General features: G+C 31.8%; 3 protein-coding genes across 4 annotated transcripts; 2 read left to right on the top strand and 1 right to left on the bottom strand.

The window, feature by feature from the left end:
• Positions 1 to 4,495: 4,495 nt before the first annotated feature.
• On the top strand, positions 4,496 to 9,306 carry LOC114382405 (calcium uniporter protein 2, mitochondrial-like). Of its 2 annotated transcripts, XM_028341804.1 has the most exons (3): positions 4,496 to 5,648; positions 5,941 to 5,999; positions 8,613 to 9,306. In XM_028341804.1, exons 1-3 carry the CDS (start codon positions 5,139 to 5,141, stop codon positions 8,614 to 8,616), a joined length of 573 nt encoding a protein of 190 aa, XP_028197605.1. In that variant the 5' UTR covers positions 4,496 to 5,138; the 3' UTR covers positions 8,617 to 9,306. The 2 variants fall into 2 exon arrangements, with proteins under 2 accessions (XP_028197605.1, XP_028197596.1); XM_028341795.1 differs by lacking the exon at positions 5,941 to 5,999 and having other exon boundaries at positions 4,532 to 5,648.
• A 6,370-nt stretch (positions 9,307 to 15,676) lies between these two features.
• LOC114382416 (elongation of fatty acids protein 3-like) lies at positions 15,677 to 17,166 on the bottom strand. Its single transcript, XM_028341818.1, has 2 exons — positions 16,473 to 17,166; positions 15,677 to 16,375 (listed from the first exon to the last, which is right to left on the bottom strand). The coding sequence occupies exons 1-2, from the start codon at positions 16,992 to 16,994 to the stop codon at positions 16,049 to 16,051; spliced, it is 849 nt and encodes a 282-aa protein (XP_028197619.1). The 5' UTR covers positions 16,995 to 17,166; the 3' UTR covers positions 15,677 to 16,048.
• Positions 17,167 to 25,309: 8,143 nt separating this feature from the next.
• On the top strand, positions 25,310 to 26,627 carry LOC114382424 (probable galacturonosyltransferase-like 2). The gene has a single exon (XM_028341829.1). The coding sequence runs from the start codon at positions 25,311 to 25,313 to the stop codon at positions 26,469 to 26,471; it is 1,161 nt and encodes a 386-aa protein (XP_028197630.1). The 5' UTR covers position 25,310; the 3' UTR covers positions 26,472 to 26,627.
• The last annotated feature ends 957 nt before the right edge of the window (positions 26,628 to 27,584 follow it).

A 27,584-nucleotide genomic window follows, 5' to 3' on the forward strand; every position in this document is an offset into this window, starting at 1 on the left:
CTTCTCGTATTTTTCTCCATTATCCAATTAAGGTCCATTTTAGGTCAAGAATTAAAATGTATAAAGATATTTCTTACGGACCTAACTTCAAATAATTAGCAAATATAAATAAGAATTAAATTGTCATTTGTCACCATAAAATGATCAATATGTATAAAAATAACACAACAGTACTTGCATCACATGCAAGTCCACCACTACACCAAAAGTTATTTTAGGCGATAATTATTGTGACTAATAATTGAAGTTAAAATTTAAAGAGAAAAGATTAAACAAAATTTTATGAATAATTAATAATTATTTGAGAAATAAGAAAATAAAATAAGACCTCGTAAAAAAAAAAAACATGGTGAGTTTGAATTATGTAGTTGATGATTTTCCATGTAATAGCTAATATGCATGCGATTTCGTGGGTTTTTCCTTTGTTTGCATAATTAATTTGTCAAGTCACTTTCATGGTTGTTACCTGATTTTGTTTATTGAAATATGATGAAGGAAAGAGATATACTCAATAAACAACGTCGTTCACATAAATTCCCTATCGTGCGGAGATTGTCTATTTATTTTATTGGCTATAATCAATAATTAATATGACGGTGAATTCTCCATCCAATAATTTTCTCTATTTGAACACATGCCAATAGTTTTAGCCATTCATATATATATCACCTCTATTGTGTCTCCATATGTAAAAAAATTTAATGCGAATGGGCTCAGCATATATCACGATGAAGATATATATTTTGAGTTACTGATAAGCAATCAATATTACTATCGTAAGGAAGAATGAAATAAATAAATTTCTTTTGAAATGTTAATGAATGCAGTTTTTGGCAAATAGCTGACAGATTTTGATCTTATTCAGTAGTAGGATCATGTCAAAGAGCTAAGAGGTTAAGATGTTATACATATCAAACAAGTATAGTTTCTTTTTAGATTTTGTGGAAGTGATCTCAAGTAGCTAGATTATTTTTAGCCATTACCTTTCATCTTAAATAACTTGTTTAATTTTAGTCAAGGTTCTATCTTCTAGATCTACTACAATCAAGATCTTTTTTTATGGTTATATTTTTAAAGGAGTCTTTAGGTCTATTCAATTGATTTTGTATTATGTATATTCTCTCTACCTATTACACATGGATACGATGTGTAACATAATTTAAAATATCAAACACTTAAAGAATGAGGACCACACTAATAAGATTTTATAGTTACAAATTATTACATATTAATTTTTAATACTTCAATATATATATATATATATATATATATATATATATATATATATATATATATATATGTATAAAATTTATAATAATAACTATTAAACTTGTGAGTTAACTTGTTCATTCATTCGAGTTTATGAGTCTAGATGTGAGGTGTGGGTTAACTCGGAGTCATATCCATTTTTGTACAAACTCAAACTAACTCGAACAAACTTGAACTGACTCACGAGTCTATGATCGAGTTGACGAATTTACTCATTCAAAATATTTTTATCCAAAACACATGTTGTTTGAATCACATTGTATGTTTAGGGTTATGCCTCATTTGATCTGTTTTGAACTTATGTCTCCTTCGATCTGTTCTGAACTTATGTCTCCTTCGATATGAATCTTTAATCTAAATTGTCTTTCTTCTAATCATATCCAAGGTTTTGGATCTCCCAACTGCAAACTACATTACTAATCTCCATCATAAATCCATTTGATGAGGGCCTCATTTTTTCTAAAAAAATGAGGAAGGTGATGACTCACAGAGATGATGCATGAAAGAGAAATAAAATTTAGGACTTTTTTAGGTCAATGGATATTGAATTATTGGACTTGTACTCAAAATTGGCCCACTCTTTATAAGTAAAAAGTGTATAATTGAATAGAATTAGTATATAAGAATAAAGTATAAAATTATATATTAGAAATATTATATAATATAGATAAAATATATATCACATAATAATATATAAATATACATAAATTAAAAATGTAGTAATTAAATAGAATAGTATAATAATAATAATAAACAAAATAATTAAAACACAATATATGATATAATATATTAAAAATAATAGTTATAAAAAATAAAATAAAATAAATAATAATGGTAATAAAAATTAAATAAAAAATAATATACAATATAATTATTTAAACATGTGGATTGAATTATTATGTTTATTTATATGTATTTAATATATTTTTTAAATATGAAGTAAACTCTTATAATTAATGAGTTGAGTCTATGTAGATATTGAGTTTGATAACCTTGTCTATTATATTAAATTAACTCACCATAAATTAAATTTATCAACAAATTACCAACAGATACTTATATCTCTATAAAAAAAACTTCATGGATAAATTTCATCAACAACCCCAAAAAACTCTCTATAATTCAATGGACTAAGTTCATAGTAACTCAAGTATAATACAATAGATTCTTTCGTAGTAATTTGACCTTCAATAATATCGAAGAAAAAGTTGTTGGTATTTTATGAGTAAAATTATAAAAGTACTTTCATGAAAGAATGTATAAACAATTAGAGTGGGTTAAGTCATTTATATTATAGTGGGCTTTATCCGCTATAAGAAATCCACTATAATATAAAGGTTTGGTGCTAAACGTGGGAGAGTCAATGCTAAGTGCTAATTCTCATTTATGCTATTTTCAATAAGGGTTCCAATTCTCCTTTCTAGCCTAGACAAAACATAATTAAAACTAATAGAACTTTAAAGGATTAATAACATTAAGCCTAAATTAATTAATTACTTACATTATTGACCTAACAAGGATTAAAACAAAGTTTTAAATGAGAAGATAAGTGATTATATATGCACAAAAAGGTAGGCATATACAACACTCATCAAAACAGCCCAAATCTAGAGCTTTGCTTATCCTCAAGCAAAAGTAAATCTAAACTAACTAAACCTAAAACTGAAATGAACATTGAACACTTAAAACTAGTGATAGTTTTGAAATCATTTACACCCCCACACATTCATCCATGCATGCTTTCAAACTAAGTCTTAGAACAAGATAATCAAATATTGGTCTATCAAACACTAAGGTACTTGCACACAAAGTCATAGCAAAGATATAGGTCAATTAGACAATTCCTCTAGAATTTAATAGACATGGCACAAACTAAAATTGTGAAAATCAAAGAACACTTCACTTCTCATAGTCATAGTATTTTTCTCAAATGCACAAGTTTATCCGAGTGGACTTACTTTTCAAAATCAACACTTTGAAATCACACATACCAACTTTACTATCCATCTCTACTGAAACCATAAAATTACACACTTGCAAAGATCATAAAAGTCTTATTAGGGTTGTAACATGGTTGAGCTACAAAAATATTGCTTTTGCAAGATAAGCAAGTTACACCATATGAGAATAGAAAAACATGTTTTGATGATTCAATATTTTGTTCACTACTTCCTTTGTTCTCGCATCTTTAGATAAACTGAACACAATGTATTTGTAATTGTATACAACAATAACTAAACATCAATTTCTTTTACAAAATCTACCTTTGTTTCATTTTTTGTTTTCATCATCATTTTTTATATACATTGATGATAAAAACAAGCATTGACCACAAATGTAACAAAATATGAAAATAGTAACAACTCAAGATCAATACCCATAACTTGATTCTTTACATGATTAAAACCACAAAAATAAGGGATCTACATAGAGATCACAACAGACGCACATTTAAATGTGTTTTGTCTATTGAGTTTTCCTCTTGAGTTTTATTCCCTTAAGCATGATTCGACTTTGTGTCGATCCCTCGAGTGTTGTATATGTGTACACTATTTTTTAGCACACAATGGTTATTTCCTAACTCAATGCATATCTAACCACGACTTCAAGGAGCAATCAATCTATATTCAACCAATACCAAGGCAAAAGATACAAATAAGGGGCATAAATTGTAAGGCTGATTCATGGCCGATCCTGTATTAAACAATGCAATTAAATATCTTGCATGAAAAATATACAACCCATTAGCCTCAAGCTCAAGAGGTGTAAAATGCTTAAATAAACAAATTACGTAATCATATATTGACAACAAAATATACCTTTCACGTGTCAAACAACGTTGTCAACTAACAAACTCAAAGAATACACATTCATCCGACCTCAAATCCAAAAAAACAAGAAAAGGTTACCATCAGATATAATGATCTTGGAGAGTATTATTATTAATAATTTAAATATATATATATATATATATATATATATATATATATATATATATAATTTTAAGATTTACCAAACATGGTAAAACTACATGATTTTTCAATTGATGCAAGTGTACAAGTCCACAGATATGAAGTCCGAATTCTGCAATGTAATTAATAATAATAATCAGCTACAGAAATGAACAAATACCAACTAATTAAGATGGGCTAATATAAGTAAGATCCCTGTGGCAAGGGGCATGAAGAGGTTTGCGTGGACGCAAGGCTTCATTGTTGGTGGCGTAACAGGCACTCCCGCTAATTGTTTCTGGGTCTATCCTCCTCACCCCTCTTCCCTCCCATGCAATTATTTTTAGTATTCTAATAAACAAATTCAATCCTCTCTTGCTTCTTTATCTTTCCCATTCTATTGGATCAGATAACGATGCACGCGCACCCTCCAGGCTCAAACCTAGTCAGCATCCTCACCAACCAGCCCATCAGCCATAAGCTAACCCATTCCATCGCACGCTTCAAATTCGCAACCGACCTAGTCTTCACTCCTCATCCAAACACGTGTGCATCACTCACTCCCTTCCTTATTCAATCATTTCAATTTATCGCCCCCGAATATTCCTCTCCCTCTCCTAATTCATGGCCATGTCACAAATACTCCTAGTAAGTTCCAATAACCACATTCCTTCTTCTTCTCCTAATGATTCAAAATCTCACCGACGATATCGCGTCCAATTTCTCGCGTCTTTTTACACCAACGTTATCTCTTGATTACTCATTTAGAACATGTCATAGTACAACAATCACAGAAAAATTTGAGTTCCTTCCGGTTCTTATGGGGCACCTATAAATAAACTTCCCCCAAAACCTCTTCCACTTCAATTCATCAACAAAACGACACAATTTTTTTCTCCTCTCTCTCTAAATTCAATTATGGCGTTTAAGAAAACGCTAGCCCAGCGGCTTCTCAACATCACAAAAATCTCCAATTACCGCATTTCCTCCTCCGTAGTCCGTTCCCCGAACCCGACAAAACCTGACATTGCTCCGGATCCCGGAGACAGCCGCAGGTTCCTCCACAAGAGGGCCTCCGTGCTCCCGCCGGAGCTCCGCCCGCCGCTGCCCGCCGGCAGCCTCCTCCAGAGGCTCCGGGAAATGGACATTGCGCGGAGCCGGATCCGGCTAGACGGTCTCGCTCCGCCGGAGACTGAACAAACGGTGGCGCCGGAACACGTGAGGAAGGTGCTCAGAGCGGTGCAAATCGAAACGGTGAAATCGAAGCTGAGAAAAATTCCGCAGAGTTGCATAAGCTATTCAGAGTTCATTCGAATGTGCAGTGAGAATTGCTCTGATCAAGAGCAAGCAATGAGCGTTGCGAAGATGCTCGACGAGTCAGCATCGGTTATTATCATCGGAGACGTCGTGTTCCTCAGACCCGAACAGGTTAATTTCTTTTCCTCCTTTTTATTTATTCAAAATTACAAATTTAATTTCTTTTATTAGTTTTTTTTTTTTTTTTGCTATTATTGTTGTGTTGGGTTGATACAGAGAGGGTGATGATGGAGAATAGGAAAATAAGATACGACATAGGTTTCTGTCTGGTCTGGCTTTCTAGCGAAGAACGTATAGTTTTTTTAAATATAATTTAATATAAGTTTAGGGAGCGTTTGTTTGGAGAAGGCCAAGGACTGATAAGGTTTTGTGGTGATTTGTTTGTTTTGTGCTTTTTCAACAGGAAAATGAAAGTTTGTTGTTTGCAAACGTGAAAAGGATTGATTCTCTACGTTTGAGATGGTAAATTTCGGGGCTTTTTAACGGACCCGCAACCAAAAAGCCCTTCTGCTTTCATACCACCCGTTTTTTCTCCTCCTGGGGATTTTTTTTCTTCCATTTTTGGCCTTTTACTCTGTGATACAGAGGACATGGCTTTTGGTTTTCTACTATGAATCTCTAAAATCTATAATTTGGATTCAAATTATCAGATAAATTATATCTAAACTATGATTTGAAGATTTTCAAATTCATAACCAATCTAGCACCGTTATTGAAGGTGAGATTTGCCTAATAGATCTATTGGGATCCAATCCCTTTGAAAGAGATAATTTTTAGCTTATTAATTGAGAACACCTTAATAAAAATCATTTTTATACAAAAAATGTTTATTATTATTATTATTATTATTATTAAAGTTAATTATGCATTGGTTTGCATTATATTTTTTAAATACTTTTTTTAAATTATTAAGTAGATGCCCGTTTTACTTAAATAAATTGCAGCATCTATTATAAAATAATGTTTCCTAAGAAGTTTTTTTTCTTCTATTTTTTTATTTTTTAAAACTAAAACTTGGTGGAAGAGATGACAGATTGGCAGGATAAAATGCAGTCAGAGCAATAATTTAATTTCATTATTAATGTAATTAAAGATTTTGTCTTTCCCGTCATCTTGAAATATTAAATAATTGAAGAATAAATGTAATATAATTGCTGGTCAGAAAATAAAAAATAATTGCTCAACACCAAAACACTATCTATTAGTAGATCTATAATAATTTGGTATAGGTTACTTTAATATAAATGATAATAATAAATTATTCAATAACTCATTTTCAGTACCTGCATAGATGATAAGGATGAATACTAAGAGTAATTTCCTTTGCACAGCCTGAGGTTTTGTTCTGAAATGTGCTATGTGTTATTAACCTTTATTTGGACTTTCTTTTGAAAAATATATTAAAAATATTATTCAATTAGTTTTCAAGTGTGTTTTAAAACATTTGATTCTATTGTAAGTTTTTCAATCACAAAATACTTTTGTTAATATAAAAATCAAATACTAACAGAAGATTAATTTAATTATATCGATTTTTTTTTTTGTTTTGACAGTGAATTCTATCGAATTTGATAAAAATGCTATTAAGTATTGACTGTGTTTGTATAGTACTAAGTCTCTGTAGAAAAAAAGAAAAAAAAAAGTCCCCATTGATCATAATCATAATATTAACATTTGGGGGGACGGTGGATTATGGGGATTGGAAAGCAATGCTTTATTTGGCGGTGCAGGTGGGTTGGCTGCTATTTTCATAGCTTTCAGAATTTTGGGATGTTTGCAGTGATACAAACAAATCAATTTATTCCATAAAAACATAGTATAACATAAAAATCAACTTATGTTTACATTAGGATGAAAATAATATGCATTATGCTATTAAGTATTTAAGTATAAGCTTTGTGTTAGCATGGTTCTTTGTGTTTTGTGTCAATAAATGGGCATTGGATTGTGGAGAAAGAAAGTCCGGCTTATTTCACGGTCCAAGTGGGTAGGCAGCGTTTCATAGAAATCTGGGAGGTTGACAACTGGTACAAATCAGCTTATGTCATCAGCGAAAAAAGATAATACAAAAGTAACACTTTAAATTATTAAAGAATACTTTAATTGAAATTTTATTAGATATTTATAAACAAGTTGATCAAAGTTTTTGAGATAGGACAAACTTTAGACGTCATGATCTTCAACCCATTTTTCCTGAGATCGCAAATCTTAAATTTGTCTTTGAAAAACTAATTTGGTCATATTAATGCTTATAATAACTTTTTTTGTACAATACTAATTTGATAGAGCCTCATTGCTTATTTTCGTATCAGTGAGATAAAACTTAAATTTTATTTAATGACAACTCTATCATAAATTTTGCCCTTAAGCATCATTAAGCAACACGTAATATTCTCATTAAATGTTTTCAATTAATAATTTCTTTAATAAATGTTTTAAATTTTATTCTAACTTTTTTAATTTTTTGGTATCCAAAATCTTTTTTCTCTGTTAAAATTTAGGACAAGTATATATGATTTATTAATGGTTATAAAATTGTGTGTTCATCAAGTATCGTCCTTGTAGCGTACAGACAATTTATTATTACCGGGTTTGTTAGTGATTAATCAGTGAGAGTTAAGTTTAGCAAAATGCTAATTCCTCACAATGAATCACGGTTAGAATTTTTGTTAGAATAAGTGTTTATAATTAGTCTCGAACATAATTAATCTTACAAAGAGGATACATATGAGAACTAAAAAAAAGTTGGGCAGTTGCTATTATCTTTTGGGTGACAAGGAATATCCCCGTTATCGTATCTTTCGGAACACTACAATGGAATATGCCCTGGTCCATTTTCAAGAGTATTGAAACTCGTATAAGAATTCTCCATTTGCGTACTAGTGGCGCATTTACAACACCTTTTCAGGTCAAATCCTATTTTTTCCCGTGAAAGTTCATGTTCAAATAAATAGGCCTTGCTGAAAGAGGGGTTTTATGATTATTTTTTTCTTCATTAATTTTGATCCTAAACATTAGAAAAACCATCCAAATTGAGCAAATTTTTACCCGAACTCTCTCAAATTTGTGACACAGGTAGCACAAACCATCCAATCTCTACTCCCTGTGCCAGAACCCAAGATGCACGAATCAGTAAGAAAAGAACTCGAAGAATTGGAGAAAGAGAAAGCAACAATTGACAACAAAGCAAACACAATGGTTCGACGTGAGCTTTGGGCCGGGTTGGGCTTCCTAGTGGTGCAAACAGCAGCATTCATGAGGCTAACATTTTGGGAACTTTCTTGGGACGTGATGGAACCAATTTGCTTCTACGTGACCTCAATGTACTTCATGGCTGGCTACACCTTCTTCCTTAGGACCTCGAAAGAGCCTTGCTTTGAAGGGTTCTACCAAAGCCGTTTCAGCAGCAAGCAGAAAAGCCTAATGAAACTTCACAATTTTGACATTCAAAGGTATAATGAACTCAGGGCTAAGGCACCACCCTCTTCATCCATTATTGGTCACAAAAAATTGTAGTAATTATAGAATACTATAATTGCACAAATATCACCCACCAAATTATTGGGAACCATCATCCACCTTTTTTTTCTGATATCATACTCATCACGGAAATCCGTAGAGAGAGAAAAAATCATACAAAAGAGAGGCAAAAAAAAAAAAACTTTATGATTAAGGTGAGTGTTAGCATTAGACGCGGCTTGGTGTATAATATATGCAGAGTGATAATTTAATTTTTCTTTACCCCCTTGATTTCACCCTTTTGAAACAACATGGTATTGCATCAACCTTTTCAAAATATTGGATGTCAATTTTAATTTGTCGTGGAAGAAAAAAGAATATCAGTTTTCAAGACAACGAACGCCAAATAATATGACTGGCTCACCTACTTTGATTAACAAGAAAACAAGGTCCAATTTTTCTGTTCAAGCCTACTTTGATGAACAAGAATCAAGATCATATTTTACTGTTCAAGTCTACAAAACAATGGCAGGGATAGCAAATTATTCTAGAGAAAGGTATAGTAAATAAAGGGTATGTTTAGGTAAGCTTATCCAAAAGTACTTTTAAGGGAAAAAAAGTTTTTTGATCTATAAAATTAGCTTATGTAAGTTAATTTATAGGAACTCTCTTCAATAATTTCTCTAAAAAATAAAAGAATTTCTATAAATTAGTTAATGCATAAGTTAGTTTTAGATTATGAATTTTTTTTACTTGAATGTTTTTGGAGAAATTTATCCAAATTGATCAAAAGTCTAACGCATATTGTTAATTAGTAAGAGTATTATCCCTAGTCTAAGTATTTGTAGATTTACCACAGATTGATTAAATTAGTGTAAAATTAGAAATAAAAATTAAAATGGTCATTTAAAACAAGTATTATAGTACAGGTATTTCTGTTATGTGATATTAAAATGATTAGAACATAGTTATAAAATTAATTTGGTGGTTGAAAAAAAGAAAAAGAGATCGTGGTTCAAATCTCAATCTCTTTCATTAAAAAAAATTAATAAATTAATAACTAATATTTATTAATAAAAAATTTAAAATTAATAACCATCTGGTAGCATGATAAGTAAAAATAATCATTAGTCATACATTTTGTAAGAGCTAAATCTCATACGTCCTAACCATTTTACGGGTTAGAGCTAAACTTTACTTAAATAAGGTTTCTTATGTATTTTATGGGTTTAGGACGTCATAAACAAATGAGTTAGAACTTAGGGTTTGTCTTGATATTTTATGGGTTTAGAACAAAACAATAAATAAGGTTTCCTTATGTATAAATATTTAATTTTTTTTACAGCCATATAAGTATTTAATTAAAAACACAAATATATATTTGAGGTATAGTATGCCGTTAACCGATAAGTTTATTAATCTATTCATTTTGTGATAAACTGATAGGTATGATTTTTTTTTTTAAGAAAAGACTGATAGGTATGTTAGCCTCTAAAATTATTGGTATTTTTAGTGATGAGTCTATTAACTCATAAGTCTATTGGCCTGTTTAAGGATAGATCTATCGTGATCGGCCTATTTAAAACTTTGATATGAATATGAAATAAACTTATAAATAGACAACCAAAAGTTAATCCAAACTCATATAAATAGCAGGCCAAAGTTTGTAATAAACTAAAAGGTTATAAAGTAGGTCATGGTCAAGGCTTAGATAAACCCTGTCTATTTCTACCCGAATTTGGACTAGGATTACATTAATTTTGCTTTCGTCTTGTATTTATTTATTCAATTAGTTATTTTATAATTAGCAATAAACTATCTATGGAGGTTTAAAGCTGCAAAGTGCAAGACGGTATACTAAACTAATATTTTACCGATCATAATCTTAATAAAATATTTTAAAAAAATAACAAGAAAAATGAATAAATATATTAAAGATTAAAGTGAAAGAAAATATAAAAATTATAAATAGAAATTAGCACTTTAACAAATATTACTTTAAGTAACGTTTTAAAAAATATTAAAAATTATGAAAAAAATTTAAAAAATTATTTATATCAGTAAAGAAAATTAAAAATAAATTAAAATATCTTACCGATCATAATCTTAATAAATTAATTTTTAAACTTTTCTACGTGTATGTGAAAGATGAAAGTATCAACTTATTCATATTGAGGATTTACATACATAATAAATTGCATAACTGGGGAAGGTAGTTTCTGGACAGGCCTAATCAATTGTCCTCTCGAACTTTGGGAGGCGCGGTTTGTTGCAATGCAAGGCACTTATTGACTTACCACTATACCATACCATCTAAAATGTGCGGTCCAAAATGCACTTAAAACTAATGCAAATCCATGATCATTCACTATGGAATAAAAATTAAATGTTGCATCACCACAACTATATCTCTACTTGCAGTTCTTCCATCCCTTTCAGCAAGGAATTATATTATTAGGGGATTAATATTTTTTTACATTTAAAAATAATTTAATGTGTAACAATAATACTAGTGTACATAATTTATCCCATGAATCATGACATCAATAATTCTGGTACCTAATTTGAGTTCGGTGATTTGCACTAAGGAGAGATATAACGTAGAATTGATAGAAACCTACACGAAACAACTCAATCCCGTAGCATATAGATCAACATCATTTTCTGTGCCTAAATCAAACTCTGACCATGCATTGAACTCACACCAAGATTTAAATGCGACATAAAATGAATAGACCAGACGAATTTTGCATTAAGTGCATGTGTCCGGTTAAGAAATTAAAAGGGAATTCTTTTTTATTGAAAATTATATAAGAACATGTTTAAAAACTATCGAAGGCACATTTTTAATGAATGTCAATAAAAAATTGGTAAAATAATTTTTTGTCTCCCTATTGTCTACTTCATAATTTTGATATCTTATTTTAAGTAAAGATATTTAATATCAGATAGTCATACATGGCTATGCTTCAATCTTTAATTTTGTATATGTTTGATTTTTTTTATAGACTTGAACTCTAGACCTAATAATATATTTATTTAAAGCATTATAAAAAAATAGTTTAATTAATCAAAATATTAAAAAATGCAGGCAAAATTGAGAATTATATTAAAATAATAAATTTTTGAAAACTGAAAGATTAAATGTTTTTATTTTAAAATAAGAAATCAAATTGCAGATTAAACAAAATAAGAAAATCAAAGTTAAATTTTAGCCTAAAAAATCTTATTTTACTTTCTTAACCAGTGTCCTAACACATTAATTAGCATTTTTCCCATTTTATTTTGTGTCAAAATAGTGTATAATTAAAATAGTGTAATTTGTCTTTGGGCCATGGACCCTCCGTTTCATACCAATTTAAAAAAATAGCGTCTAGTTAAAATGTTATTTAGATAGCCCTTGGAATATTTCTTTTTCGACAAACTAAGCATATTCTATAATGGGTTGATAAAAGAACACTTAATCCAATTAGGATTTATTTGAATTTTTTTTACCAATTGAAAATTCATTAGGTGCACAAGTTGACGTCTTTTGATGCACAACATACGGTATATTTTTGGTGAAATTTTCCTTCATTTTTCGTTAAACATGAGCTCCTTAGATATAGGCAATGATCTTATCTTACAGTGGCTAATAGCTTGTTTTCCTTGGGTTTGGTTTGATCCCCTAAGTGTTTACCTCTTTCATTTTTAATTTATTTTGGGTGTGGCTTTGTTCCTTCTTTGGTGTGGGTGAGGGGCAGCATAGCTGGGATGTTCTTCCTTCTCTTAAAAAAAAAAAAAACTCATTAACGGATAGATGTGCAAATATACATTAATTCATTGTACTCTACATGGATATCTAATTCATTCATTCGACTCTACAATATTTTATTTGATAAAACACACTCTCCAGTTCTCTCTCTCTCTCAAATTAAGTAAAATTATAAAATATGTACACCTAGGTTCTTTTGTGGATTTTATCTGTTGAACGGGGCCAAGCCTAAACCACACAAAGGTATACAATTTGGCTAGTGTAGAAGCATATACTTCCTTAACAACAGGATGATGAATTTTCCCTAGGAAAGTTGTGAGAAATTGTTAACCTATGGATCTTGTTTTGGAGTATTTTATTAGGGCCGTTTAGGGGTTGATTTGGATTAAATTTGAGAAAAAATAAAAGTCAAATCAATCAACTTTTATTGGTTTGAATTGATTTGAATTTTCTGTTTTTTTTTACACAATTCAAACCAAATCAACTTAATAAAAATTTATTTGGCTTGGTTCGGATCAATCAAGGCCCCTGTTATGCAAGTGTGTAAAATTTTGTTTTGAGAATAAAGAAAAAAGTTCTACATGGTTTTGCCCAAAAATTCATACATAATCATGTTATTAGAACAATGTAAACAATATATTTTGTTGTAATTGGTTTACACCAACTAAGTAATAGAAAAAAAAATATAAATGAATAATAATAATACATTATTGTAAAGGGTATTCAATGAAAAGGATAAAAAATAATAAAAAAACTAAACTTAAATATATTTTTTTATACCTATAATATAGTTTATTTTATTTTTAGTACCTAAAATTTTTTATTTGTTTATTTTACTACCTAATTTGTTGGTTTGATTTTAGTATCTACGTACCGTCTGTCAGGGTCTACACTAAATGATGATCATATAACAAACTATTAGTATATCACATCATTACTTATTAATTATTTTTGTGAGTTTTAATTATTTTTTAATTTTTAAAAAATTTATAGACTATTTTTACTGATGAAATCCTTAAAAAGATATTCAGGTTCAACCAAGTTTTACCTTAATTAATTTTAATTTTTATTATATATTTATAATACTGATTCGTGTTAGGGTCACTTTGATGTTATTTAGACCAAAGTTTCTGCTTTGATCCTTGTTTAAAATGAACTAGAAATGTTAATTTTGCAAACACGTACGTCAAGAATAGTTTGATCTCGGATGACTGCACCAAAGAAACGACAACGGTTGGATTGTCAAAGGTGATAATTACATGTAAATACTCCAAAACTCAATTAAATATTTATTCTGATAGAATTTCAGAACTGGGGTTAGAGAGCATATCTGGAGGAGGGCTTACATAGGGTATTTATAGGAAAAAGATTAATGCAAGGACAAGAAAGAAGAAAAAAAAATATTAGATTGATCTGAAAAATTATCATCCTTAATAATATTCATTTGATATACATAATTAAGTATTATTAATTTTTTCTTAAATTATAAAAATTAAATATGTTGGTTAAGACTATATACCTGTGTCAGAAAGTGATTCGTAACTTACAACATAAAATCAGTTCCTGGTGAAAAATACCACCCGATGCTCCTACATGTTGGAGAAGCTGAAACGTGTCTTAGGATGGGTTGGGGAATGTTTAGATATCCCTTATGGGTTGGGTTGGTTATTGGGCTTTTCTGGGCTTGGTTTTTGGAGTTTTTGTTGTGTATCACTTGTTGAATCAACTGAATTAAATTCTCTTCATCTTAGATGAATTGTTACTTGTTAACCTATTGTTACGATGACATATTCATATTCAAATATTAGATATTCTATATTCCAAATCATCTTGAGAGACTATGATACGTGACATCGACGGCATGCAATCACCAAATGACTCCGTCTTTGCGTGCTTGGACGCTAGCAAAAAAAAAAAAAATTTCCTACCTTCAACCCTTTTTTTTAGCTTGGTAGAGATAAAGGAAAAAAAAAACAATAAAAGAGGATCAAAATATTTAATTTTATTATTTATTCAACAGGCGATGAAAAAACTGGAATTAAAAAAACATAAAGAGGGGTTTAAGAGAAAAAAAAAAGGGATGCACATAGAATCTCCCTTCGCCCTTGTGTATTCCTCAGCAAGTACCAAGAAATCACCAATTTCATCAGATTTTGCTTCTTTTAACCCCGGTCAGACTAGGCAAGCTGCTTCAACTTCAAATGCACTGGTCCAATTTCAGGCCCATAATATTCTCACTTTATTTGACCATTCCATAATAGTATTCCATCTTTGTTTCCCCCATCACTTGAATGGGTTATCATTATCATCATTATTTCAAAGGCATATTCGTCTTCAAATTGGTCAGATACTCCATGCTCATTGCTCAGCAGTGAATCAATTTGGTCAGATACGTGACAACAACACCGTGCTTTTACCAAATGAATGCGTCTTCACCTACTTGGATGCTTTCCAAACTAACATTCTCACCTAAAAATAAAGGTTAGAGCTTAATTGAACAATAGAGACAATGCAACATGTCAAACCACCAGAAACGTGACCACGCGAACTACCAAACTAGACAATTTTTGTTTTTCATGTGTAGAACTAGAGATTTTCTCACAAATAAAAGAAACCTTGCTTGCTGTAATTGATTCAGGTAAATGGACTCTGAAGGGATGCTCGATTGGTACTCCTCCAAAAAATTAACACTCGAAAATGATATTACAGCGTACATTAAATTGGAGTCACATTGTGTGGATGCTATTCTCTTTCAATTTCGTACATCATCGATGATAAGTAGCAAGCACTAAAAAGCTACCAAAATTTCCTCCACCCATATTATTCAATTGAAGCATAACTCGGATCATATATAGTCAGTGTTTGGTATGAACATCGGCAGCTGAAGAAAAGCTTTGTTTTCAAACCAGCAACCAACTAAATGCTCTAAGAAAATGGGATAGGAATCCGATATTATTGAAGTAAGTTTTGTTTTTCACAAAGTCTTGTGTTTTCACATGGTCAAAAAATTAAATCTTTATTAGCCTACTTAACAAACACAGTTATCTACCTACTGTGTTGAATTTTTAGTATAGAAATGAACTAATTAACTAATCATATATTACAACAAAATCAGAATCAGTCTATAATTATTGCTTTCCAGCAATCCTATACTATAATATCTATTCACCTGTTCCATGCTAAAAATGATGAACATTAAAAAGGGAACACACTTGGGACCCCAAATTGCAGCAACCACCTCGTGTCTTATATTATATTTTTACAATTGAACTTGAACATTTTTGCACTCACGCGCTTCTTAAGACAGTGCAGGAGCAACGACAACATCCCTAACTTTCCTCCTCTTGTGAACCACGTGCATTCTGACGTAGAAGTTAAGAAAGAGCATGAGAAGCGCGAGGTTTAGGATTGAGTTGAAGAGCCACGCGCCGATGCCGTTGCACCCGCCTTTGAGGAAGAAGTGGAGGAAGAAGACGGCGACGTGGCAGGCGATATTGCATGCCAGGAGCGCGATCTGGCAGCTGAGGACGAAGGGGAAGCAGGCGCCACGGAGGCCGATGGCGGTCCAGAAGCGGTAGCCGTAGACGACGGCGTAGACGAGCGTGGCGAAGAGGATCGCTAGAACCTGATAATGATGAATAAGTCATAACATGAGAATACAAATTAATCTTTGAGTATAGAATATCATCAAATATATTCTTGTAGATGTTTATACTCATTACCTGGAAGGACTGCGAGAACTCGAGCCAGAGAAAGGAGGCGAAGGCGGAGATTGAGTGGCTAAGCAGATGAAAAAAGGATAGCCTGCGGTGGCGTACGATTGTGAGGAGAGTGCGGAACATGTGGAGGAAGTGGGAGAGGTAGTAGACGTAGGACCAGAAGAACACGCGCCCCGAGGGGCGCGTGCCGAGGGGGAAGCAGAGGAGCCACTGTAAGGGGGTTTTGGAGCGCGGCCAGAACCACCGCGTGTCGCGGATCTCGGCGGCGGAAGAGAGGAGGATGCCGGCGAAGATCGTGGCGGAGACGAGGGACATGGAGAGGCTGTGGACGGCGGGGAATGGGCCAAGAGGGATTTGACGGCGGCGGAAGAGGAGAGAAAGAGAGAGGTGGAGGAGGATTGAGAGGAAGAGGTAGGAGGCGATTGAGGTGAAGAGGAAGGACCAGGTGGCTCCCCATGATTGGGCGTGGCTCCACCGGAAGCCCACGATAGCCGGGTGCTCCGAGAGGTAGTAGATTAGGATCATGGTGTTTTTTTCTTTCTTTCACTCTTCACATTTCATTTCGTTGGAACTTGGACTCAGTGAGTAATGACACTCACTTTTGAGGACAGAAACTAAAGTGAGGGGGAAACGATTGTTGATCACGTGGCGCGTTCTCATTGGAGACACGAGTGTCAAACATACCGACAGGGTTTGCCACGTGCAATTCAAAATTATTTCTACTTGCTTTTTCTATTGTTTTCCACCTCCCCTCGCCTTCTTCTTTATTTTGCTCTTCTATTCATAATGAAGTGTTCCAGTACAACCACCACTGTAGATTTTTAAATTGAATTAAATATATTTTAAAACATGATGGATTCTTAGTTAAAGAGAGTAATTTTTCTTGTTTTTTTAGAGTTTGAGAATTGATATGAATTTTAAAACACATTTTTGCCTATAATTAATAATGGCAATGATATGAAAAAATTGACTTAAGCTTTCACTTTAAAGAAGATTGTCTCCAAGAGGGCAAAGGACTTGATTGCTTGGTGGTTAAGAAGTCTAAGGTTAAGTTATCCCTACTCTACCCTTCACATGTATTTAGAATAAGGGTAAATTTGAATCCATTGAAGATTAATAAAATTACATCTTTTTATATATTATTTTGATCTCTCTTTTGATTTGCTTATAAAAGATATAAGAGAAATTTTTTGTTAACGAGAAGGATATACATTTTTTAGTTATCATATAATTAGATAAAAGTTTATATAATTTTTTTTTTAAAAAAAGAGCGATATTAAATTAAATTGTTATATAAGTATAAATAATCCTTTGAATAATTCTTGTATGAGACAACTACAGTTAATAGAAAATTAAAAAAAGCTATTGTTAGAATTATTTTACTTAGTATTACATTAAATTTTTAATGAATCATGCTTCTATAGAATGTGTTGGTACAATAATCTCTACCTGTCCTTCCCAGGGAGGGAGCATATCTTATGAATGATCACTTTTGTTGACCACAGTGAGTATCCTGTAAATTCTCCTTAGAGAGGGAGGAATTTGTCCCATTTATGTGTGTAGTTAAAATGATTGAAGAGACTGTGTAAATAGTATTCTTGAGGAGAAACCAGAATTGGCTTATTTGGCTTTACTGAAAGAAGCTGATAGTAGCATTTGGGGGATGGATGATGTGGGTAGTTGAAGCACCACCGCCTTTACAGTTGGGGGATGGAGTAGTAGTAATACTGATTTGATTTGTCGTTCACATGGGCAATTTATCGGCTTGCTGCTACAAAATTTCCCATGCAGTGCGGCCCACATTATTATGGTCGTGATTTGGACTTCTAACCTCACAAGGCCTATAGGAAATTAATTTCCGAGTTAGAATATTGAGTGCTTCTTTCAGAAATTACTGACTAGTTCCAGATGATTGTAATTTTTATTTCATATGTAATTGGGTATTTTTTTTTTTAGAAATTGAAATCTGAATGGATACTATGTAAAAATCAATTCAAACTATAGACAAGTAGTGATCCAATGTTATCTAATCATTTCTCTTTTAGTTTTATGTCATTTTGACCATATGAGTAATGCTAGAAATGAAGAAGCATTCTCTCAATTGGAATTTAACATGAGAGGTTAAATTAAATTCATTTTATCCTAGTGTGTTTGGTTCTGTGCTGTGGTGAAAAATATCTTTTTTTTTCATTACCAAATATAATCACAATATAATTATTGTTCCAGCAATATTCGGTTCATATTTTGTAACTATCAATTGATGCAACCAGTAAACTATTGTATTAAACATGAAATATTTGACTCATGTACCTTTTGTTAAGTGAATGAATAATAAAACTAAAACATGGTGATGAGTCAGTGAGTGTAATTTAATTGACAACACATATGTTGTATTTGTGGAGAAAAATTTGAGTTCAATTCTCACAAAATAATGCTTAGGAAAGAACGAGAAATTTTAAATGTGACTAAATTTTAAATTAATAATTAACCCATAGTCAGTTTAAATAGTTGAAGTTTGTGGAAATACCCAAAGTTATCTTGGGAGTGAAGAGTCCTAATTATAATAGTTATAAAAAAAACATAGGGATGGAGGAACAACAACATTGAGGATTTGGACTAAGCTCAGGGACATTGATTTGGACCATAATCATGTTTCCAAGGCCTTTGCTCTATTCATTCCCCCCTTTTTGTTAAGTACGCTCTCTTTCCCTTTTTTTTTTTAAAATCAAATTACTTGAACAAACCTTTTCCTTACAAACTTTCTTCTCTCCCTCACACACTCATCTTTTCCGTGCAAAAATATGTACTCTCTCTTTCATAGCAACTACACATTCCCCTTTCTTTTATCACATTCCCACATCTCTTTCACCTTCTTCACCCCTTCATTCTTTTGCTCGCTCTCTTTTTATTCTTCAGTTACTCGGTCTATTACTCTAGAATTAGAAATCTTAAATTTGTCCCAGTTGCTATGGCGGAGCCTTCATGAGAGTTGTTGTCCAAATTGAAGCACTTATATTAATTATATATATTTTTTCACTTCAATTTCCTTACTATTTTGCAAATTTTCCTATATATAGGTCTTTGTTAACAATCTTAGTGTTTTGCTTGAATTTCTTGAATGTTTTTCTTAACATTCTAGAGTATACTTTTCAAAATGTTAAAAAAACATTATTATAGAAAATAAATTCCGATATCATAATTTTGAATCAATGTTATGAGTATAAAGGATTTATATGATAAGAAAAATGAGAAAAAAGAAGAATAGGAGTGTACTTGGTAAAACTGAGGCTAGATATAGCAAAGGCCCGTTTCCTATTTTTAATGTGGATCCTCTTTTGTTGGGCTACATGGGATGGATGTTAAGCCCAAAGGAAGTAGATATTGGCCCCTATCACATTGCTATCACATTGCTATTGGCCCCTACAAATATGAGAATAAAACTTATTTACCCTTCCCTTCACCTTCTTCTCACCCCCACCAACCCTGGACCACCGCACCATTATTGTGCCATTGCCTGAGCATCACCAGGTCGCACATACCCCACCCATGTCCAAATCGGTCGAGTGCGTGGCACTGACAACTAGATTCGTTGCGTGCATCCCACTCATAACCAATCATTGTCACGTCACATTATATAACATAATCATATTTTCATTGTAATATAAAAATTTGTATATATAATTTATGTGAAAGAAACGTTTAATTCAATAGTAAATTTTAAGAAAACATGATTCAATTGAAAGTTATTGAATGGTGTAATAGTTATTGATAACAATTTCATCCAACGATTGACAATTCTTGTCCACAATGAACCACTTTTCAAGTGGTCCACGATAGACTTGGCCTACTTTCAAACCCTAAAATAAGAAATCAAAACCGGTGCGTGGAGAAGCTCACAAGTCAAAACCTCCACTGCCTCTATTGCTAGCCACACCTCTGATGCTAGCTTGCCATGCACCAATTCCGGCAAAAAGCTCTGGGCTCGCACACTGCCTCTAGGTTCATTGAGAAGGTATGTTTTCTCTAGAGGTTTCGAGCAATTTCTCTATGATTTTCTCATCCATTTTTGTGTTCTAATGAAGGCTTTCTTAAACCATTTCAGTTTTGCAATTGGAGACTCACCCATTGAAATGTTTTGTCATCTTTCAATCTTCAGTCCCGTTGGCCTTGTAAGGCGTATTGGCTTCTTATGGGCCTTTCTATGTACTAGGCCAAGTAAACAAGTTTTTAGGTAAAGTCTAACTTTTAAATGGGTCATAACTTTTAAATGGGTCAGGTATAGATTCATTCATCTTTTCTTAAGAATATATTATGTGAGAATTATATTCAAATTATTTCTTATAAATTTATAATGTGTTGTTAATTGAGTCAAATCTATTTCCCTTAATTCATTAATACACAATAATCAAGATGGAGAGCGAAAATAATACATGATCTTAATTTATCCTGGATGGAAAAATTTGTTGGAGAGGCGAAAGAGGATCCATACTCTTTCATATCATCCCTAAAAATGTAAAACAAATTAATTCAGTTTAATTTAAATCAGGTCAATGTTTTTAAAAATAAAGTTATTATGAGAAAACTAGTTACAAATTAATTCGGTTTATATTTTCCCTCAGAATCACTTTAATATCTACAAATGTCTTTTTAATTGGAAGCACATTGTGTATAACTCATCACCCCGCCAAGCGTACGACCATCTCACACCTATCTTTAGAGTGTGAACGAACTTCATATATAGTGTGAATCGCAATACCAATATAGCATTTAACTTCAAATTTTCGACGTGTCATCTAGGAATTTAAGCATGACGTAAAACTCATACACGTACACAATATTTGGCATTAAAAGCAGGCAAGTTAGGTATTTGTATATTGGGGCCATTGGTCCGTGGTATTTTAACGTTCATGATTTGACTGTTTCGTATTTTTTATATATGGGTTGTTCTTTTGCACTGTACGTAGACAATAAACAAAGAGGAAAGAAAAGCTAATCTTCAGGTAGGCATGCATCAACTTATAATTGAATGTAGAAGACAGTTAATAAATCATTATTAATTAGGAAGTTGGTTCAATTTATGTCTCATGATACCAAACAAATCGTACCGGTCTCCGAGCATAGCCAAAGGAGTCAATAAAGGTAAGAGAAAAGGAAGTTGTTCAGGCTTGGCACGCTTATAATATTGTTTCTCCCACCAACTAGTTATTTATTTTATTTTAATGAAGGTCAAATAGATACTCGAAATATATTAATTTTTTTTTAAAAGAAAAGGCTTTAGGGATACGAAGCAAAATAGAAAATTATCCCAGCATATGGAACTGTGGGTCCAAATCTTTAATGTAAAAAAAGGTTGATTTCTCTAGTATGTACATATAATTTGCTTCCAAATGCCAGACCCAAAATACGCGCTTAGGAACATGACAAACCACTAGAGAATACTTATATGTAATGGGTTTGAATTTTGAAATGTTAATTTGTTTTTTAGAGAAGAAAAAGAAAAAAAAAAGTTGAGACAGTGAACTAGGCACCCTTTGAGCAGAGATGACTTTTCCGGCCGTCTTTGGCCGCCAGACCCGGCAAGCCAGCCATTCCTTTGTCGGTGCTAATTTGACTTTTCTTGCACATCATTTTTTTTAATATCTGATTTGTAACAGTATAATGTTTTCTGCACAATGAAAAAATGATAACAAATTCATAATAAAAAGAAGACAACTGTCCAAATGGAAAAGATTAGGAGATAAATACCAAGTAAATCCTTAAAATTTAAAAAAAATGCACAAAGGAAAATTTGGTAGCTCATAATAATCTTTTGAATAAGATTGGTTATTTTAGAAGATATACATGTAGTTTTGTGAAGGGAAAAAAAAAATGCACACGAAAATTATGAGAGCACCTTTTCCAGATATGTTTTAAAAGGTGGGTATATACAAGAGATCCTTCATATTCGTGGCCAGGAAGGAGGTTTAAAATTAAAGGAGCACAGGTCCACATAAGGCTCACCATCTTTGGGCAATGTAGCCTGAATAAATAAGATGGAGTAAAATTTATCATTATCATGTGATAATACAGGTCATAAAACAAAATATTTTTTTATATTATTTAACAATGTAGTTTGTCTTCTTAAATTCTATTAATTGAATAAAAGATCAATCCTTGTTTGGTATACATCAAGTTTCCATCGGTTCGAATCGATATCCTACTACTTAAGCCATTTCTTTTCTGGTATTTGCCAACTCAATAGTTGGTAGGCTTTGCCATGTGTAGCACACGTTGAGATTTTGTAAAAAATTGTTTCCATGAAACATGAAATGCCCTTATGAAACGGCATGTGAGCCTTACATGCCAATAAATGATACATTTACTTGGGATTTGTTTCGCAAAAGTAGGGCTTTTAAATGCAACTTTGTAGTCAACATACTCTATCTCTTGCAGAAATTAGTCCAACAAACTTATCTCTCTGAAATAAGTGAGAATAAATAGCTATGATCTTATATACCAAAAAAAAAGCTATAACTTATTTCATGTTGAGAATAAGGAATATCAATTAATTCATAAAAACATAGATGATCTCACATGACAATACCATATATAATTATTCCATTTCCTTTGTTAAACTATATTTTTAAAAATTATTTTGTAGTTACCATAATTCCAACATTAATATATGTAAATTAATCAATGAAAGTAATTCATTGAAAATCTCATTATTTTTATTATTATTATATTGGTGATGAATATTGAACATTAATAATATTTTTATAATATTTTTTAATATAATTGAGACTTATTTTGTCATTCATAATTATCTTACTTAACTCAAACATGATTATCTCTTGTGGAAGACATATGTAATTCTTACAAAAAAGAATGACTATATCTATTATTGTTTTTTTTATTATATTTATCATGCTTTTAATCAATCATAATGATAAAAAATGAAGTAAAAAAATTGATAATAATAAAAAATAATTTAACTGATATATAATATAACTTTTTTTGGTAACTATTTTAATTAGGGCTTTTGCTTCTATAATAAAATCTCGAGATATTCTTATGAGTTTTCGTCTTTTGAATTAATTATGAAATTAATCATTAGATCAAGACTTGATTATATTTAAAGTTCTTTATTCCTCCACATATGATATGATATGATGTGTTATGTGGAATCTAGGTTCCCCCACAAAATCAACATTAAATAATTTAAATTAATTTATTAATTTGGCTAAACTTTACAAAAGATAATTTAAATTAATTATTTATTACATTAGTATTTTATCTCTTTTCAATATATTATTTTTTATTTAAAAAATTAATATATCATACTAAATATTAATATATATTTTTATGAATTTTTAATTATTTACATTTCATTAAATTATTACTCAAATACATTTTATTTATCTATCAAATATTAATTATTGTAATTGAATATAACACAGACTTGTGTGTTTTCATTTGAAACTAACTAGTTATGAATTATTTAATTATACATACTAATACTAACACTATGTTTAAGTGGAAATGGACTTAAGGAAACTCTTAGCATCAATTTCACAATAAAAAACAAAAGAATAAATACATTACCTACTTCTGAAAATTTTTAAAATTAAACAAACTTTTCATGTTTTTTTAATATTTGCAGTAACCCTTTTTGTAAGAAAGTTTGTGCCGTATATATAATGTTTTCAAATAATTGAGGAGAGTTCGTATAATGTATAAAAGAATGTCAGTATATATAATTTTAAAAAACTAAGAAAAGTTAGTGTAAGAATTGGTAAAATTAAAATAATTTGCATAATTTATAAATTTTCAGAAGTAGATAGTGCAATTTACTAAAAAAAAACCTATATATACTAGTGCTAACATACATATCGTTTACACTCATACTATCTGCTTGTGCCTATAAAAAAAGTGCCCAACTGTATTTCCCAATATTTAAACGGGACTAGAAAAAGTGGTAGGAATGTACTTAATGTCCAATCAATGGCAAAGTTAAATATATGTATGTAGATATGTGGATTTCTCACTTATCATCAGGTCTTTGGTGCGTGAGAATTGAATAAAATAAAATTCTATTATGCACAGTTTCATCTCTTTAATTCTACATTTCTCTTATCAAAATTAAAATATATGTTTAACTCAATATTTTGTTCTAGTTGAAAAATAGAATAAAAACAATTGTTATTTTCAGTTTCATTATGTGTTTATGGAGCTGTACTTTACTTTATATTTTATAAAGTTTAAACAGTAATGCGCATTACCGATCTAACATGACGGTGACTTTTTTTTGCTACATAACATGACGGTTACTGGACCTTCTATACTAACAACCACATGCATTCAACGGTTTTGTAGCCTACAAGAATTTTCCTCCAATGAGTGCCTTCTCCCTGGTTTAACACATACTACTAGTATAACTTTGACCTTACACATTTAAGAAGAAAAAAATTGTATCAAAATAATTATTATCTTAATTTTTTAATTTATATTAGTTATAATATTAATAATATAGATTACAAAAATAAAATAAATAAATAATGATAGGATTAATTTCATAAAATTAGTATTTTATTTATTAGTAGTTTTTTTGTTCTTTGTAAAATAATTTAAGACAATATAATTATAATGAAATGGAGTAATTTCTTTTCCTGTAGTTTTCTCAAAGAAAATGAGCAAAAAGAGAAGGAGAGATAGACTACAGTCTAAAGCATCAATTTACTTTTGTTTATCAATTTAATAATTATAATAAATAAGATCAAAGACAAAATTGAGGATCATAGACTTGTGTTTGAGGCAGCTCATTTTAGTTGAAACTCGAAAGGCCCACACAACAAAATGAAAATGAATGAAGTCTTTCAAGTTTTGGCTTCTTCAAACGTTTTATATCTCTCCCTCTCTCTCACTGTCATTACATACTCAAATCCCACATCGCTCAACACCAAAGGCGCAATGGCACCACCTTCATTCTTCTTCGTTTTCTTTTTCATCTTAATATTCTCATGCACCAGCGCCACCACCACCCAACAACAGCGTTTCAAAGAAGCTCCAAAATTCTACAACTCCCCCACGTGCGCCACCCTCCGCCACCACCCGAACCCAAACCACACGTGCCCCGACAACGCTGTCCACGTGGCAATGACCCTCGACGTTTCCTACCTCCGAGGTTCCATGGCCGCAATCCTCTCCGTTCTGCAACACACCTCATGCCCCGAAAATGTGATCTTCCACTTCGTCACCGCAGCTTCTAAATCTTCCTCCGCCGCAAAGCTAAACCAAACGCTAACCACCTCCTTCCCCTACCTGAATTTCCAAATCTACCCCTTCGACGACGACGCCGTTTCGCGCCTCATCTCCACCTCCATCCGCTCAGCACTGGATTGCCCCCTCAACTACGCAAGAAGCTACCTCTCCACCCTCCTCCCTCCCTGCGTCGCGAAAATCGTCTACCTCGACTCGGACTTGATCCTCGTCGACGACATCTCGAAGCTCGCGGAGACACCGCTCTCTGGCACGGCGGTGCTCGCCGCGCCGGAGTACTGCTCCGCGAACTTCTCGGCGTACTTCACGCCCTCGTTCTGGTCCAACCCCTCGCTGTCGCTTGTCCTCGCTAACCGCCGGAGGCCACCGTGCTACTTCAACACGGGCGTAATGGTGATCGACCTCCGGCAATGGCGCGAGGGCGAGTACACGACCGAGATCGAGGAGTGGATGGAGCTGCAGAAGAGGATGCGGATCTACGAGCTCGGCTCACTGCCGCCGTTCCTGCTGGTGTTCGCCGGGAGAATTGCGGCGGTGGACCACCGGTGGAACCAGCACGGGCTCGGCGGAGATAACTTCCGCGGGCTTTGCCGAGACCTTCACCCCGGGCCCGTGAGCCTGCTGCATTGGAGTGGCAAAGGGAAGCCGTGGGCCAGGCTTGACGCCGGCAGGCCTTGCCCTTTGGACGCATTGTGGGCTCCCTACGATCTGCTCGAGACTCGTTTCGCTGCTCTTCAAGCGTAAAGACTAAAGAGTGTCCTAGCATTTCTCATTCTTTTTTAGTTTCATAAACAAAATTCAAATATACTTTTTTTTCATGCCTTAATTAATTGATGAGAGGGTTATACTAGGGTGAAATGTGATTTTTTATTCTGTAAATATGGTTAAATTTGGATTTAATCTTTTAAAAGACTGATTTTTATTAATTTTGGTTATCGTAGATTTTCATATAATTTCTATTATGTAATCCTTTCCTCTCTAATTATAAAACATTTTGACTAATTTATGTCATTTTAAAAAATAGATAATTTAATTAATCACATTAAATTAAATATCAATTGTTAATTTGTATTATAATTTTATTTTTTTTAATTTCTATATCCATTTAATTACTTTCTATTAATATTTGAAAAGAAAATAATTAAATAAAAATATATAATAAAGAAATAATTAACATATCTAAAAATTAGAAAAAATAATCTTATAATAAAACAAATAAATTTATGAGAATGATTTTATAATTAAAGACGGAACGAGTATTATTTAATGATTATGACTTCATATGATTAAATGGATATTATGTTGTTATCATTATAAGTAATAACAGAATTTTCTTTGAAAATTTACGAAAATTAAAATGAATAAATATTTTTTTGGACGACTAAATTATTACCGTATATACAAATTCAAAGCTCAATACGCCCATTTTTGCAAAAAGTAATTATCAATAATCTCATTTATCTTCTACTTGTTAGGATACACAGTATAATTTTAAGAGTTCAAAAAGTCTCATCTTCTTGTGTAAACCTAACTAAGGGGGTGTATTGGATTAAGATTTCAAAGGATTTTAAAAGATTTTTTTATGATTAAAAAGTCTTGTGGTATTCAATCAAGACTTTTATAAAATATAAACAAATCTTGTGGTATTCAATTAAGACAATAAAGATTTTTTTTTCAGGGCAACAAAATCTGTTGGTATTCAATTGAGATTTCTTATCACTTTTAAAATGTCTTTTGGTATTCAAAAGTAAATAGATTTTGATGGATTCTTTTGTGGAATGGATTTTGAGAGACATTTTAGTTAGAAATACACATAAAATACTCCTCCAACAATCTCACCCAAACCCTTGAGACTTT

The sequence above is a fragment of the Glycine soja genome, chromosome 2 (assembly GCF_004193775.1).
Source record: "Glycine soja cultivar W05 chromosome 2, ASM419377v2, whole genome shotgun sequence".
In the NCBI taxonomy this organism is placed as follows: Eukaryota; Viridiplantae; Streptophyta; class Magnoliopsida; order Fabales; family Fabaceae; genus Glycine; species Glycine soja.

Bases quoted from the DNA above. Each gene is read 5' to 3' on its own strand.
- LOC114382424 (XM_028341829.1), top strand. From the start codon at position 25,311: ATGAATGAAGTCTTTCAAGTTTTGGCTTCTTCAAACGTTTTATATCTC.
- LOC114382416 (XM_028341818.1), bottom strand. From the start codon at position 16,994: ATGATCCTAATCTACTACCTCTCGGAGCACCCGGCTATCGTGGGCTTC. The intron at 16,376-16,472 runs GTAATGAGTATA...CATCATTATCAG, and splicing joins AGTTCTCGCAGTCCTTCCAG to GTTCTAGCGATCCTCTTCGC.
- LOC114382405 (XM_028341795.1), top strand. From the start codon at position 5,139: ATGGCGTTTAAGAAAACGCTAGCCCAGCGGCTTCTCAACATCACAAAA. The intron at 5,649-8,612 runs GTTAATTTCTTT...TTTGTGACACAG, and splicing joins TGTTCCTCAGACCCGAACAG to GTAGCACAAACCATCCAATC.